The following is a 12703-nucleotide window of genomic DNA, read 5'->3' as shown; positions in this document are numbered from 1 at the left end:
TTATGCTGAGTGAAATACATCATGCAGAGAAAGTCAATTATCATATAGTCTCACTTACTTGTGGAGCATAAGGAATAACATAGAGGTCATTAGGAGAAGGAAAAGATAAGTGAATTGGAGGAAACTGGAGGGGGAGACAAACCATGAGAGACTGTGGACTCTGAGAAACACACTGAGGGTTTTGGAAGGCAGGGGGGTGGGGGAACGGGTGAATCTGGTGGTGGGTATGAAGGAGGACACACGTTGCATGGAGCACTGGGAGGGCATAAACAGTGAATCTTGAACAGTGAAAAAAATAAAATAAAATTGTAAAAAATGATAAAAAAGAGTCCTTTCTGGGTTTCCCTATCTATCTATCTATCTATATTTATCTATCTAATTATCTATCTATTCTCACATTTGCTTTATCCATTCATCATTTGATGTATATTCAGGCTGTATCCATACTGGTCTTTGTAGATAATCATGTTATAAATATCAGGGTGCGAGTCAAGATGGCAGAGAAGTAGCAGCCTGAGACTACATCAGGTAGCAGGAGATCAGCTCGATAGCTTATCTAAACATTGCAAACACCTACAAATCCAACGGGAGAGTGAAAAGAAGAAGAACAGCAACTCTAGAAACAGAAAATCAACCACTTTCTGAAAGGTAGGACTGGCGGAGAAGTGAATCTAAAACGACGGGAAGATAGACCGCGGGGGGAAGGGCCGGCTCCCGGCAAGCGGCGGAGGAACAGAGCACAAATTCAGGACTTTTAAAAGTCTGTTCCACTGAGAGACGTTGCTCCAGAGGCTAAACCAGGGTGAAGCCCACGCAGGGTCAGCGTGGCCCCAGGTTCCACAGGGTCACAGAAGGATCGGGGGTGTCAGAGTGTCGGAGAGCTCGCAGGTATTAGAACGGAGAAGCTGGCTGCAGAGACAGAGCCGAGGACTGAACTCTCAGCTCGGGGTTACCTTCAACTGGTCGCAGGCTGGGTGAGCTCGGAGCGCAGCTAGAGGCTGGGGATACGGGAGTGATTGGGTGCTGTCCTCTGGGGGCGCACTGAGGAGTGGGGCCCCAGGCTCTCGGCTCCTCCGGGCCGGAGACTGGGAGGCCGCCATTTTCATTCCTGTCCTCCGGAACTCTACCGAAAGTGTTCAGGGAACAGAAGCTCCCAAAAGCGAACCCGAGCAGATTACTTAGTCCAGCCGCCGGTAAGGGTGGTGCAATCCCGCCTCGGGGAAAGACAATTGAGAGTCACTACAACAGGCCCCTCCCCCAGAAGATCAACAAAATATCCAGCCAGGACGAAGTTCATCTATCAAGGAAAGTAGGTTCAATTCCTAAGACAGCAGAGCAATTCCAGAGGAGGAGAAAGCAAAGCACGGAACTCATGGCTTTCTCCCCATGATTCTTTAGTCTTGCGGCTACTTCAATTTTTTTTTTCTTTTTTCAATTTTTTTTCTTTTTTCTTTTTTCTTCTTCTGCTAAATTTTTTAAAAACTTTTACCCTTTTCTTTTTTAACGTTTTTTGACTAGTTTATCTAAATATATATTTTTTTCTTTATTTTTTATATTTTTTCTTTATTTGTTTTATTTTTTAAATTTTTTTCTTTTTTTTTTTCAGAACCTGTTTTTATCCCCTTTCTCCCCCCCACAATTTGGGGTCTCTTCTGATTTGGTTACAGCACATTTTTCTGGGGTCTTTGCCACCCTTTTAATATTTTATTTGCTCCTTCATATCCTTTTATCTGGACAAAATGACAAGGTGGAAAAAATCACCACAAACAAAAGAACAAGAGACAGTACCGAAGGCTAGGGACCTAATCAACACAGACATTGGTAATATGTCAGATCAAGAGTTCAGAATGACGATTCTGAACATTCTAGCCGGGCTCGAAAAAGGCATGGAAGTTATTAGAGAAACCATCTCTGGAGATATTAAAGCCCTTTCTGGAGAAATTAAAGAACTAAAATCTAACCAAGTTGAAATCAAAAAAGCTATTAATGAGGTGCAATCAAAAATGGAGGCTCTCACTGCTAGGATAAATGAGCCAGAAGAAAGAATTAGTGATATAGAAGACCAAATGACAGAGAATAAAGAAGCCGAACAAAAGAGGGACAAACAGCTACTGGACCATGAGGGGAGAATTCGAGAGATAAGTGACACCATAAGACGAAACAACATTAGAATAATTGGGATTCCAGAAGAAGAAGAAACAGAGAGGGGAGCAGAAGGTCTATTGGAGAGAATCATTGGAGAGAATTTCCCTAATATGGCAAAGGGAACAAGCATCAAAATCCAGGAGATGCAGAGAACCCCCCTCAAAGTCAACAAGAATAGGTCCACACCCTGTCACCTAATAGTAAAATTTACAAGTCTTAGTGACAAAGAGAAAATCCTGAAAGCAGCCCAAGAAAAGAAGTCTGTAACATACAATGGTAAAAATATTAGATTGGCAGCAGACTTATCCACAGAGACCTGGCAGGCCAGGAAGAGCTGGCATGATATATTCAGAGCACTAAACGAGAAAAACATGCAGCCAAGAATACTCTATCCAGCTAGGCTATCATTGAAAATAGAAGGAGAGATCAAAAGCTTCCAGGACAAACAAAAACTGAAAGAATTTGCAAACACCAAACCAGCTCTACAGGAAATATTGAAAGGGGTCCTCTAAACAAAGAGAGAGCCTAAAAGTTGTAGATCAGAAAGGTACAGAGACAATATACAGTAACAGTCACCTTACAGACTAATAATGGCACAAAATTCATATCTCTCAATAGTTACCCTGGATGATAATGGACTAAATGCCCCAATCAAAAGACACAGGGTATCAGAATGGATAAAAAAACAAAACCCATCAGTATGTTGCCTACAAGAAACTCATTTTAGATGCGAAGACACCTCCAGATTTAAAGTGAGGGGGTGGAAAACAATTTACCATGCTAATGGGCATCAGAAGAAAGCTGGGGTGGCAATATTTATATCAGATCAATTAGCTTTTAAGCCAAAGACTATAATAAGAGATGAGGAAGGACACTATATCCTACTCAAAGGGTCTGTCCAACAAGAAGATCTAACAATTTTAAATATCTATGCCCCTAACATGGGAGCAGCCAACTATATCAACCAATTAATAACAAAATCAAAGAAACACATCAATAATAATGCAATAATAGTAGGGGACTTTAATACTCCCCTCACTGAAATGGACAGATTATCCAAGCAAAAGATCAACAAGGAAATAAAGGCCTTAAATGACACACTGGACCTGATGGACATCATCCCAAAGCAACAGAATACACATTCTTCTCTAGTGCACATGGAACATTCTCCAGAAGAGATCACATCCTGGTCACAAATCAGGTCTCAACCGGTATCAAAAGATTAGGATCATTCCCTGCATATTTTCAGACCACAATGCTCTGAAGCTAGAACTCAATCACAAGAGGAAATTTGGAAAGAACCCAAATAGATGGAGACTAAACAGCATCCTTCTAAAGAATGAATGGGTTAACCGGGAAATTAAAGAAGCATTGAAAAAATTCATGGAAACAAATGATAATGAAAACACAACTGTTCAAAATCTGTGGGACACAGCAAAGGCAGTCCTGAGAGGAAAATATATAGTGGTACAAGCCTTTCTCAAGAAACAAGAAAGGTCTCAAGTACACAACCTAACCCTGCACGTAAAGGAGCTGGAGAAAGAACAAGAAAGGAACCCTAAACCCAGCAGGAGAAGAGAAATCATAAAGATCAGAGCAGAAATCAATGAAATAGAAACCAAAAAAACAATAGAAAAAATCAATGAAACTAGGAGCTGGTTCTTTGAAAGAATCAATAAGATTGATAAACCCCTGGCCAGACTCATCAAAAAGAAAAGAGAAAGGACCCAAATAAATAAAATCATGAATGAAAGAGGAGAGATCACAACTAACACCAAAGAAATACAGACAATTATAAGAACATACTATGAGCAACTCTACGCCAACAAATTTGACAATCTGGAAGAAATGGATGCATTCCTAGAGACAGATAAACTACCACAACTGAACCAGGAAGAAATAGAAAACCTGAACAGGCCCATAACCAATAAGGAGATTGAAACAGTCATCAAAAATCTCCAAACAAACAAAAGCCCAGGGTCAGACGGCTTCCCAGGGGAATTCTACCAAACATTTAAAGAAGAACTCATTCCTATTTTCCTGAAACTGTTCCAAAAAATAGAAATGGAAGGTAAACTTCCAAACTCATTCTATGAGGCCAGCATCACCTTGATCCCAAAACCAGACAAGGATCCCACCAAAAAAGAGAAGTACAGACCAATATCTTTGATGAACACAGATGCAAAAATTCTCGCCAAAATACTAGCCAATAGGATTCAACAGTACATTAAAAGGATTATTCACCACGATCAAGTGGGATTTATTCCAGGGCTGCAGGGTTGGTTCAACATCCGCAAATCAATCAGTGTGATACAACACATTAATAAAAGAAAGAACAAGAACCATATGATACTCTCAATAGATGCTGAAAAAGCATTTGACAAAGTACAGCATCCCTTCCTGATTAAAACTCTTCAAAGTGTAGTGATAGAGGGCACATACCTCAATATTATCAAAGCCATCTATGAAAAACCCACCGCAAATATCATTCTCAATGGAGAAAAACTGAAAGCTTTTCCGCTAAGGTCAGGAACACGGCAGGGATGTCCATTATCACCACTGCTATTCAACATAGTACTAGAAGTCCTAGACTCAGCAATCAGACAACAAAAAGAAATTAAAGGCATCCAAATTGGTAAAGAAGAAGTCAAACTATCACTCTTCGCAGATGATATGATACTATATGTGGAAAACCCAAAAGACTCCACTCCAAAGCTGCTAGAACTTGTACAGGAATTCAGTAAAGTGTCAGGATATAAAATCAATGCACAGAAATCAGTTGCATTTCTGTACACCAACAACAAGACAGAAGAAAGAGAAATTAAGGAGTCAATCCCATTTACAATTGTACCCAAAACTATAAGATACCTAGGAATAAACCTAACCAAAGAGACTAAGAATCTATACACAGAAAATTATAAAGTACTCATGAAAGAAATTGAGGAAGACACAAAAAAATGGAAAAATGTTCCATGCTCCTGGATTGGAAGAATAAATATTGTGAAAATGTCTATGCTACCTAAAGCAATCTACACATTTAATGCAATCCCTATCAAAATACCATCCATTTTTTTCAAAGAAATGGAACAAATAATCCTAAAATTTATATGGAACCAGAAAAGACCTCGAATAGCCAAAGGAATATTGAAAAAGAAAGCCAAAGTTGGTGGCATCACAATTCCGGACTTCAAGCTCTATTACAAAGCTGTCATCATCAAGACAGCATGGTACTGGCACAAAAACAGACACATAGAGCAGTGGAACAGAATAGAGAGCCCAGAAATCGACCCTCAACTCTATGGTCAACTAATCTTCGACAAAGCAGGAAAGAATGTCCAATGGAAAAAAGACAGCCTCTTCAATAAATGGTGCTGGGGAAATTGGACAGCCACATGCAGAAAAATGAAATTGGACCACTTCCTTACACCACACACGAAAATAGACTCCAAATGGATGAAGGACCTCAATGTGAGAAAGGAATCCATCAAAATCCTTGAGGAGAACGCAGGCAGCAACCTCTTCGACCTCAGCCGCAGCAACATCTTCCTAGGAACAACGGGAAAGGCAAGGGAAGCAAGGGCAAAAATGAACTATTGGGATTTCATCAAGATCAAAAGCTTTTGCACAGCAAAGGAAACAGTTAACAAAACCAAAAGACAACTGACAGAATGGGAGAAGATATTTGCAAACGACATATCAGATAAAGGGCTAGTATCCAAAATCTATAAGGAACTTAGCAAACTCAACACCCAAAGAACAAACAATCCAATCAAGGAATGGGCAGAGGACATGAACAGATATCTCTGCAAAGAAGACATCCAGATGGCCAACAGACACATGAAAAAGTGCTCCACGTCACTGGGCATCAGGGAAATACAAATCAAAACCACAATGAGATATCACCTCACACCAGTCAGAATGGCTAAAATGAACAAGTCAGGAAATGACAGATGCTGGCGAGGATGTGGAGAAAGGGGAACCCTCCTCCACTGTTGGTGGGAATGCAAGCTGGTGCAACCACTCTGGAAAACAGCATGGAGGTTCCTCAAAATGTTGAAAATAGAACTACCCTATGACCCAGCAATTGCACTACTGGGTATTTACCCTAAAGATACAAACATAGTGATCCGAAGGGGCACGTGTACCCGAATGTTTATAGCAGCAATGTCTACAATAGCCAAACTATGGAAAGAACCTAGATGTCCATCAACAGATGAATGGATAAAGAAGAGGTGGTATATATACACAATGGAATACTATGCAGCCATCAAAAGAAATGAAATCTTGCCATTTGCGACGACGTGGATGGAGCTAGAGCGTATCACGCTTAGTGAAATAAGTCAATCGGAGAAAGACATCTATCATATGATTTCCCTGATATGAGGACATGGAGATGCAACATGGGGGGTTAGGGGGATAGGAGAAGAATAAATGAAACATGATGGGATTGGGAGGGAGACAAACCATAAATGACTCTTAATCTCACAAAACAAACTGGGGGTTGCTGGGGGGAGGTGGGATTGGGAGAGGGGGAGGGGGCTATGGACACTGGGGAGGGTATGTGCTATCATGAGTGCTGTGAAGTGTGTAAACCTGGTGATTCACAGACCTGTACCCCTGGGGATAAAAATACATTATATGTTTATTAAAAAAAAAAATTTGGAAGGGGAGGCGAACCATAAGAGACTATGGATTCTGAAAAACAACCTGAGGGTTTTGAAGGGTCAGGGGTGGGAGATTGGGGGAACAGGTTGTGGGTAATGCGGAGGGCACGTTTTGCATGGAGCACTGGGTGTTGTGCAAAAACAATGAATACTGTTACGCTGAAAAAAATAAATAAAATTGAAAAAAAAATAAATGCAGAGGAAAAAATGTGAGTTTTTGGGGTGCCTGGGTGGCTCAGTGGGTTAAAGCCTCTGCCTTCGGCTTGGGTCATGATCTCAGGGTCCTGAGATCGAGCTCTGCATCGGGCTCTCTGCTCAGCAGGGAGCCTGCCTTCCCCCTCTCTCTGCCTGCCTCTCTGCCTACTTTTGATTTCTGTCTGTCAAATAAATAAAAATAAAATCTTTTTAAAAAATGTGAGTTTTTTTTACCATTATTTGTACAAATCTATAATGATAGCTTTTGAAACAAATATTTTTAACTACTATGTTAGGAAAACATTAATTAGCAGTTCATTTTAAAGTAGATTTTACTGTGAAATCTACAGTCTAAGACTTTTTGGTTTCAGACAGGACTAATTTCAGAGATCTTGGTTGTCTACTAAGGGTAGGATCGCATATTCTAGAAAAACAAGATCAAATTCACCTACTAATTTTGCCTGTTTTATTAGATGCCTACGCATAAAAAAGGGCAAATTATTACAACGTTAGGAAGATGGTCAGTAAAACACTGACCCGGAATAAGGTAATTTTAATTCTGCAGAAGACATCATGATGGGATCACTGAAGCTAGTGCCCTCATTCTGCAGATACGACATTTATATATCAGGAGTATACCAGGTCCCAAACGCAAGGTCTGGCAGTATTAGGGCATGCACTCAGATGGTTTTCTCCTACCTGTTTTTCCCACTTGACCAATAGCTGAAGTTGCTGTATCACTACCCATGCTTGTGAGAATAAGAAATATATTGGTTCCTAGAGGAGCACATATGTTTGTTTTCTTTCTAGAGGTGGCTTATTTATTTCAGAACCCTGAACTGATTTGGTTTGTGGTTTCTTATGGAGACTTGAGTCAATTTTACACTTTTGTGTTTCCTGTTACACATTTCCCTTTAAACTGGAGTGACTAAAATGGGGGCAACGATCCATTCAGGAGGGATTCTGGTTTCATCTGGAAGATTCAGAAATGTGTGCAAATTTCAGAATTGGGACAGCCAGAGTTCATGTTAAATTTATATTGTTACTTCAATATTTCCCTTTTGAGAGGCTATATAGTAAAGTGTTTAGAAACAGGCACTGGAATCAGAAGCTTCAGGTTATAAATTCTAGTTTGCTATGTACACTGGTCATGTTACTATGCATAAGTTCCTTAACCTCTATAAGCCTAAAGTAATTTCATTTGTCCTTGTGCACATTAATTTTAATACAATAATACTGTCACGTATGCACTGTTTTGTTTTGTTTTGTTTAAAGGTCTTTCTCACCTATGATCAAAGTTGAGTCTCAGTTTGAATATACAGAGCGGGATATATTTTTCTGGGTTTCAAATGAAGAAAAAACTTCTTAAAAGAAATTAACTGATGTGCAAAGTTCGTATCTGAAGTTAGTGGCTGAATTAAGATATGTAACCAGGGAGTCCTCAAAACTATAATGAATCATCAGATAATACACATGATTTTTTAAAATAATTTTTATTTTTTTATTTATTTCTTAAAGATTATTTATTTATTTGAGAGAGAGCCTGAGCAGGGAGGGGAGCAGAGGGAGAGGAAGAAGCAGGCTCTCTGCTGAGCAAGGAGATCTATGCTGGGCTGGATCCCAGAACCCTGAGATCATGACCTGAGCTCAAAGCAGACGCTTAACCCACTGAACTACCCAGGTGCCCAGCACATGATTTTTTACAGACACTAAAATACGTGGCAGTTAACGGCAGTAACCCTATGACTGTCAGGAGGTTGAACCCTGGCCTGCCATGCAGGACATTAAACATAGCTATAGCCTTCTGCACCAAGACAACTAGAGATTCAAGTAAAATTTTAACAAAATCCCAATAAATGCAGACAGATTGATGAAATGGCTTCTCTTGAGAATATTCCAAGACTTTCATTACTGAGGGACTTAAAATTATGCAAAAAGCCTTTATGCTTGAGTGAGGATAAGGGACATATTTCAGGTATGTTTAATGACTAATTCAAGCCAGTAGTATCCTCAGCATTATATTTTATTCAAATTAAAATAGCCTCTTTAGGGGCGCCTGGGTGGCTCGGTGGGTTAAAGCCTCTGCCTTCATCTCAGGTCATGATCCCAAGGACCTGGGATCAAGCCTCACATCGGGCTCTCTGCTTGACAGGGAGCCTGCTTCCCCCTCTCTCTCTGCCTGCCTCTCTGCCTATTTGTGATTTCTGTCTGTCAAAAAAAAAAAAAATAGCCTTTTTAAGTTACTGGCTAATATCACATAATCTGATTTGGAGAATCATCTGAAGCTATTTCTCAATAATTTATCTTTAACAGATTCAAGTTCTTAAAATTCCACTATGGAAATGAATATTTTTGTTTTAACATTCCATCTCTTTTACAGCGTGATTATTCATTGTATGGTGACCATGTTAACTTAGTAATAGAGCTGAAGAGGAAATTTAAATAGGAATTGATTGAGAAGTCAGGTGTAAAGTCACGGCTGAATCATGACCCCGCATCATGAAAATGCAGATATAATGAGGATATTTGGTCAGAATTGATCTGAAATTATAAAAGTATTGGGTGGAACACATTGTTAGGCAATCAGTGTTGTGTTTTGAGTAACATCTAAGACTCAACTAGGGATTGATCAAAGGCCTTCGTGTTGACTAAGGCACAATTTGCTGGTAGATTTAATGGAAAATTGTTATTTTGTGTTCTCCTAGAGTCTTCTTAAGGGTCATTTTAATTGAATATTTGGTTTTTATTCTCTGAGACACTTGAATGAGGCATAGTCAAACTAGTCAATTCCTTGAATAGGATACGATCATCACTCCATTCGAGAAACCCTTCTAAATATGGCTTCATGAATTCTGTATTTCAGGTGATTATTGTATTCTATCTACAGTGGACCATGGATCAAAGCAATAATGTCACTGTATTTATTCTCATGGGACTTTCCAAAAACAAGAATATTGAAACACTTTGTTTTGTATTATTTTTATTTTGCTACATTGCTATTTGTGGGGGAAACTTGCTCATCATGATTTCTATCATGTACACTCCGCTAATTGAGCAACCCATGTATTTTTTCCTTAATTACCTATCACTCTCCAACCTTTGTTACACGTCCACTGTGACACCCAAACTAATGGCTGACTTACTGGCAGAAAGGAAGACCCTTACCTACAGTAACTGCATGACACAACTCTTTACCACACATTTATTTGGAGGTATGGAGACCTTCATCCTCACAGGGATGACCTATGACCACTACGTGGTCATCTGTAAGCCCCTATACTACACCGTCATCATGAGCAGAGAGAGGTGTAACACTATCATCACAGCCTGCTGCACTGGGACCTTAATCCACTCTGCCAGTCAGTTCCTCCTCACCATCTTCCTACCCTTCTGTGGCCCCAATGAGATAGATCACTACTTCTGCGACGTGTATCCTTTACTGAAGCTGGCCTGCACGGACACATACAGAATTGGTCTCTTGGTCGTTGTTAATTCAGGACTGATTGCTCTGATGACTTTTGTGATTTTGATGGTGTCCTATTTTCTGATATTATACACCCTTAGGGCTTACCCTGCTGAGAGCCCCTCCAAAGCTCTTTCCCCCTGCACTTCCCATGTCAGTGGTGGTACTGTTCTTTGCACCTGCGCTATTCATTTACATTCGGCCGGCCACAACTTTCCCAGAAGACAAAGTGTTTGCTCTTTTCTACACCATCATTGCCCCCATGTTCGACCCATTGATCTACACACTGAGAAACACGGAGATGAAGAACGCATTGAGGAAAGTGTGGTGCCATCATGTGCTCTTGGAAAGAAAGTAGGTTTGCAAAAGCTTTTCTGATTTTCACTCTGTGGTTCCTTGAAACCTAAGACTGTGAATAAAATCCATTCTAATTATCCCGCCCTGCTGCTTGGAGAGATAAGGGGGCAAGCAGGAAGCATCACCTCTGTTGTTTTATGCTTCAGTCTGACACCTTATCAACAAACTGAGTGTAATTCTTATTCACATGCCTCTCCACCTAAGATAGGTATGAAGAATTAGGTTTATAGGGGCGCCTGGGCAGCTCACTAGGTTGAGCATCTGACTCTTGATATCAGCTCAGTCATGATCTCAGGGTCCTGAGCTCGAGTCCCGTGGGGCTCTGCACTCAGCAGCGGGACTCTGCCTGAGATTCTCTCTATTCCTCTCTCATTGCCCCTCTCCGTTGTGTTCTTGATCTCTTTCTGTCTCTAAAATAAAAAAAAAAAAAAGAATTGTGCTTATAAGATATAAAATAACCAGATGATATCTTTTTTTTTTTTAAGATTTATTTATTCGACAGACAGAGATTACAAGTAGGCAGAGAGGCAGGCAGAGAGAGAGAGAGGAGGAAGCAGGCTCCCAGCCAAGCAGAGAGCCCGATGTGGGGCTCGATCCCAGGACCCTGGGATCATAACCTGAGCCGAAGGCAGAGGCTTTAACCCACTGAGCCACCCAGGCGCCCCAACCAGATGATATCTTATGTACAAAAGATTATATCACCTATTGGCCATTGCATGGGGGAGAGGAGATAAAAGACACCATGCATTTTTCATACCTTAACATACTAAAGAGCTAAAGAAAATAATACCTTCAATTTTCAACTGTTTACTCAACCATGAACACAGAAAGTTGCATGTAACATTTATATGCAGTTCATGCATTACCACAAAGGGAACAATAAAATCCTGTAATCAGCAACCAGATTAAGAGTTAGAAATTACCAGTACCTGAAGTCCTCCCTGTTTCTCTTTATACTCACTAGCCTCCCCTCACTCTTTTCATCTCTAAATCAATAAGTTTGATATACTTTTGTACTTTGTGGAAAAATAATGATGTAGATCATACTCTTAGTGTCTCTCATTATGTTTGTGAGATTCATTCCTCAACTGGGAAATTTTAATACATAGGATATTCACTGGACTATATGAAATTGTTTGTCCTAATAAGCAAAACAAGGAAAATTCTTTATTTAGCCCCTAAAAAGAAAAATACATTTTGGTAGGCTTCAAATAAGGACAGTGGTTTTAGGTGAAGAAGGAATGCTGTATGTATAGTATTGGATTGCCACACATCCACACACATGCGCAGAAGGACACATTGTAGAAAATAAGATCTTCCCGGGCTCTTTATCTCTACTGTAATCGGAATAAACAGACCTGAGTGGACAATGAAGAATGAGAGAGAAAATATTTAATTTCTGTTCAAAGCGTATGATCACAAAGCAAAAATTACAGAGAAAAGAGGAAGTTATGTTGAAAACAGCTATAGCAGAATATGTCATACAATGGCAGCTTTGAGCATTGTTCTCACACACAAACAGAATATGAGTATTTTATTATGTAAAACTAAGAAATAATTTTAAAAGTATGTTATAGGGGTGCCTGGGTTGCTAAGATGGTTAAGCATCTACCTTCAGCTCAGGTCATGATCTCAGGTCCTGGGATGGAGCCCTGCATCAGTCTCTCTGCTCAGTGGGGAGCCTGCTTCTCCCTCTATCCCCCCATCCCCTGCTTGTGCTTTCTCTCACTATCTCTATTTCTCAAATAAATAAATACAATTTTTAAAAAATAATCAAATAAAAGCATGATATAGCCACAGAAATCTCAAAGTTGTCTAAGGTGTTAAAAGACAAAATAATTTAAGAAACAAATATAAGCTATTCTAATTAGAAATTTGA

General features: G+C 39.8%; 1 protein-coding gene across 1 annotated transcript; it reads left to right on the top strand.

Annotated features, from left to right (window-relative positions):
• The first annotated feature begins 9897 nt into the window (after positions 1 to 9897).
• On the top strand, positions 9898 to 10825 carry LOC123948639 (olfactory receptor 4P4-like). The gene is given in 2 exon segments (XM_046015833.1): positions 9898 to 10622; positions 10624 to 10825. Coding segments are annotated over 2 exon segments (927 nt in total).
• Positions 10826 to 12703: the final 1878 nt, after the last annotated feature.

The sequence above is a fragment of the Meles meles genome, chromosome 8 (genome assembly GCF_922984935.1).
Source record: "Meles meles chromosome 8, mMelMel3.1 paternal haplotype, whole genome shotgun sequence".
NCBI classification, from domain to species: domain Eukaryota; kingdom Metazoa; phylum Chordata; class Mammalia; order Carnivora; family Mustelidae; genus Meles; species Meles meles.
Note: the sequence above shows the minus strand (reverse complement) of the source record. Positions and strands in the feature narration are given on the sequence as shown.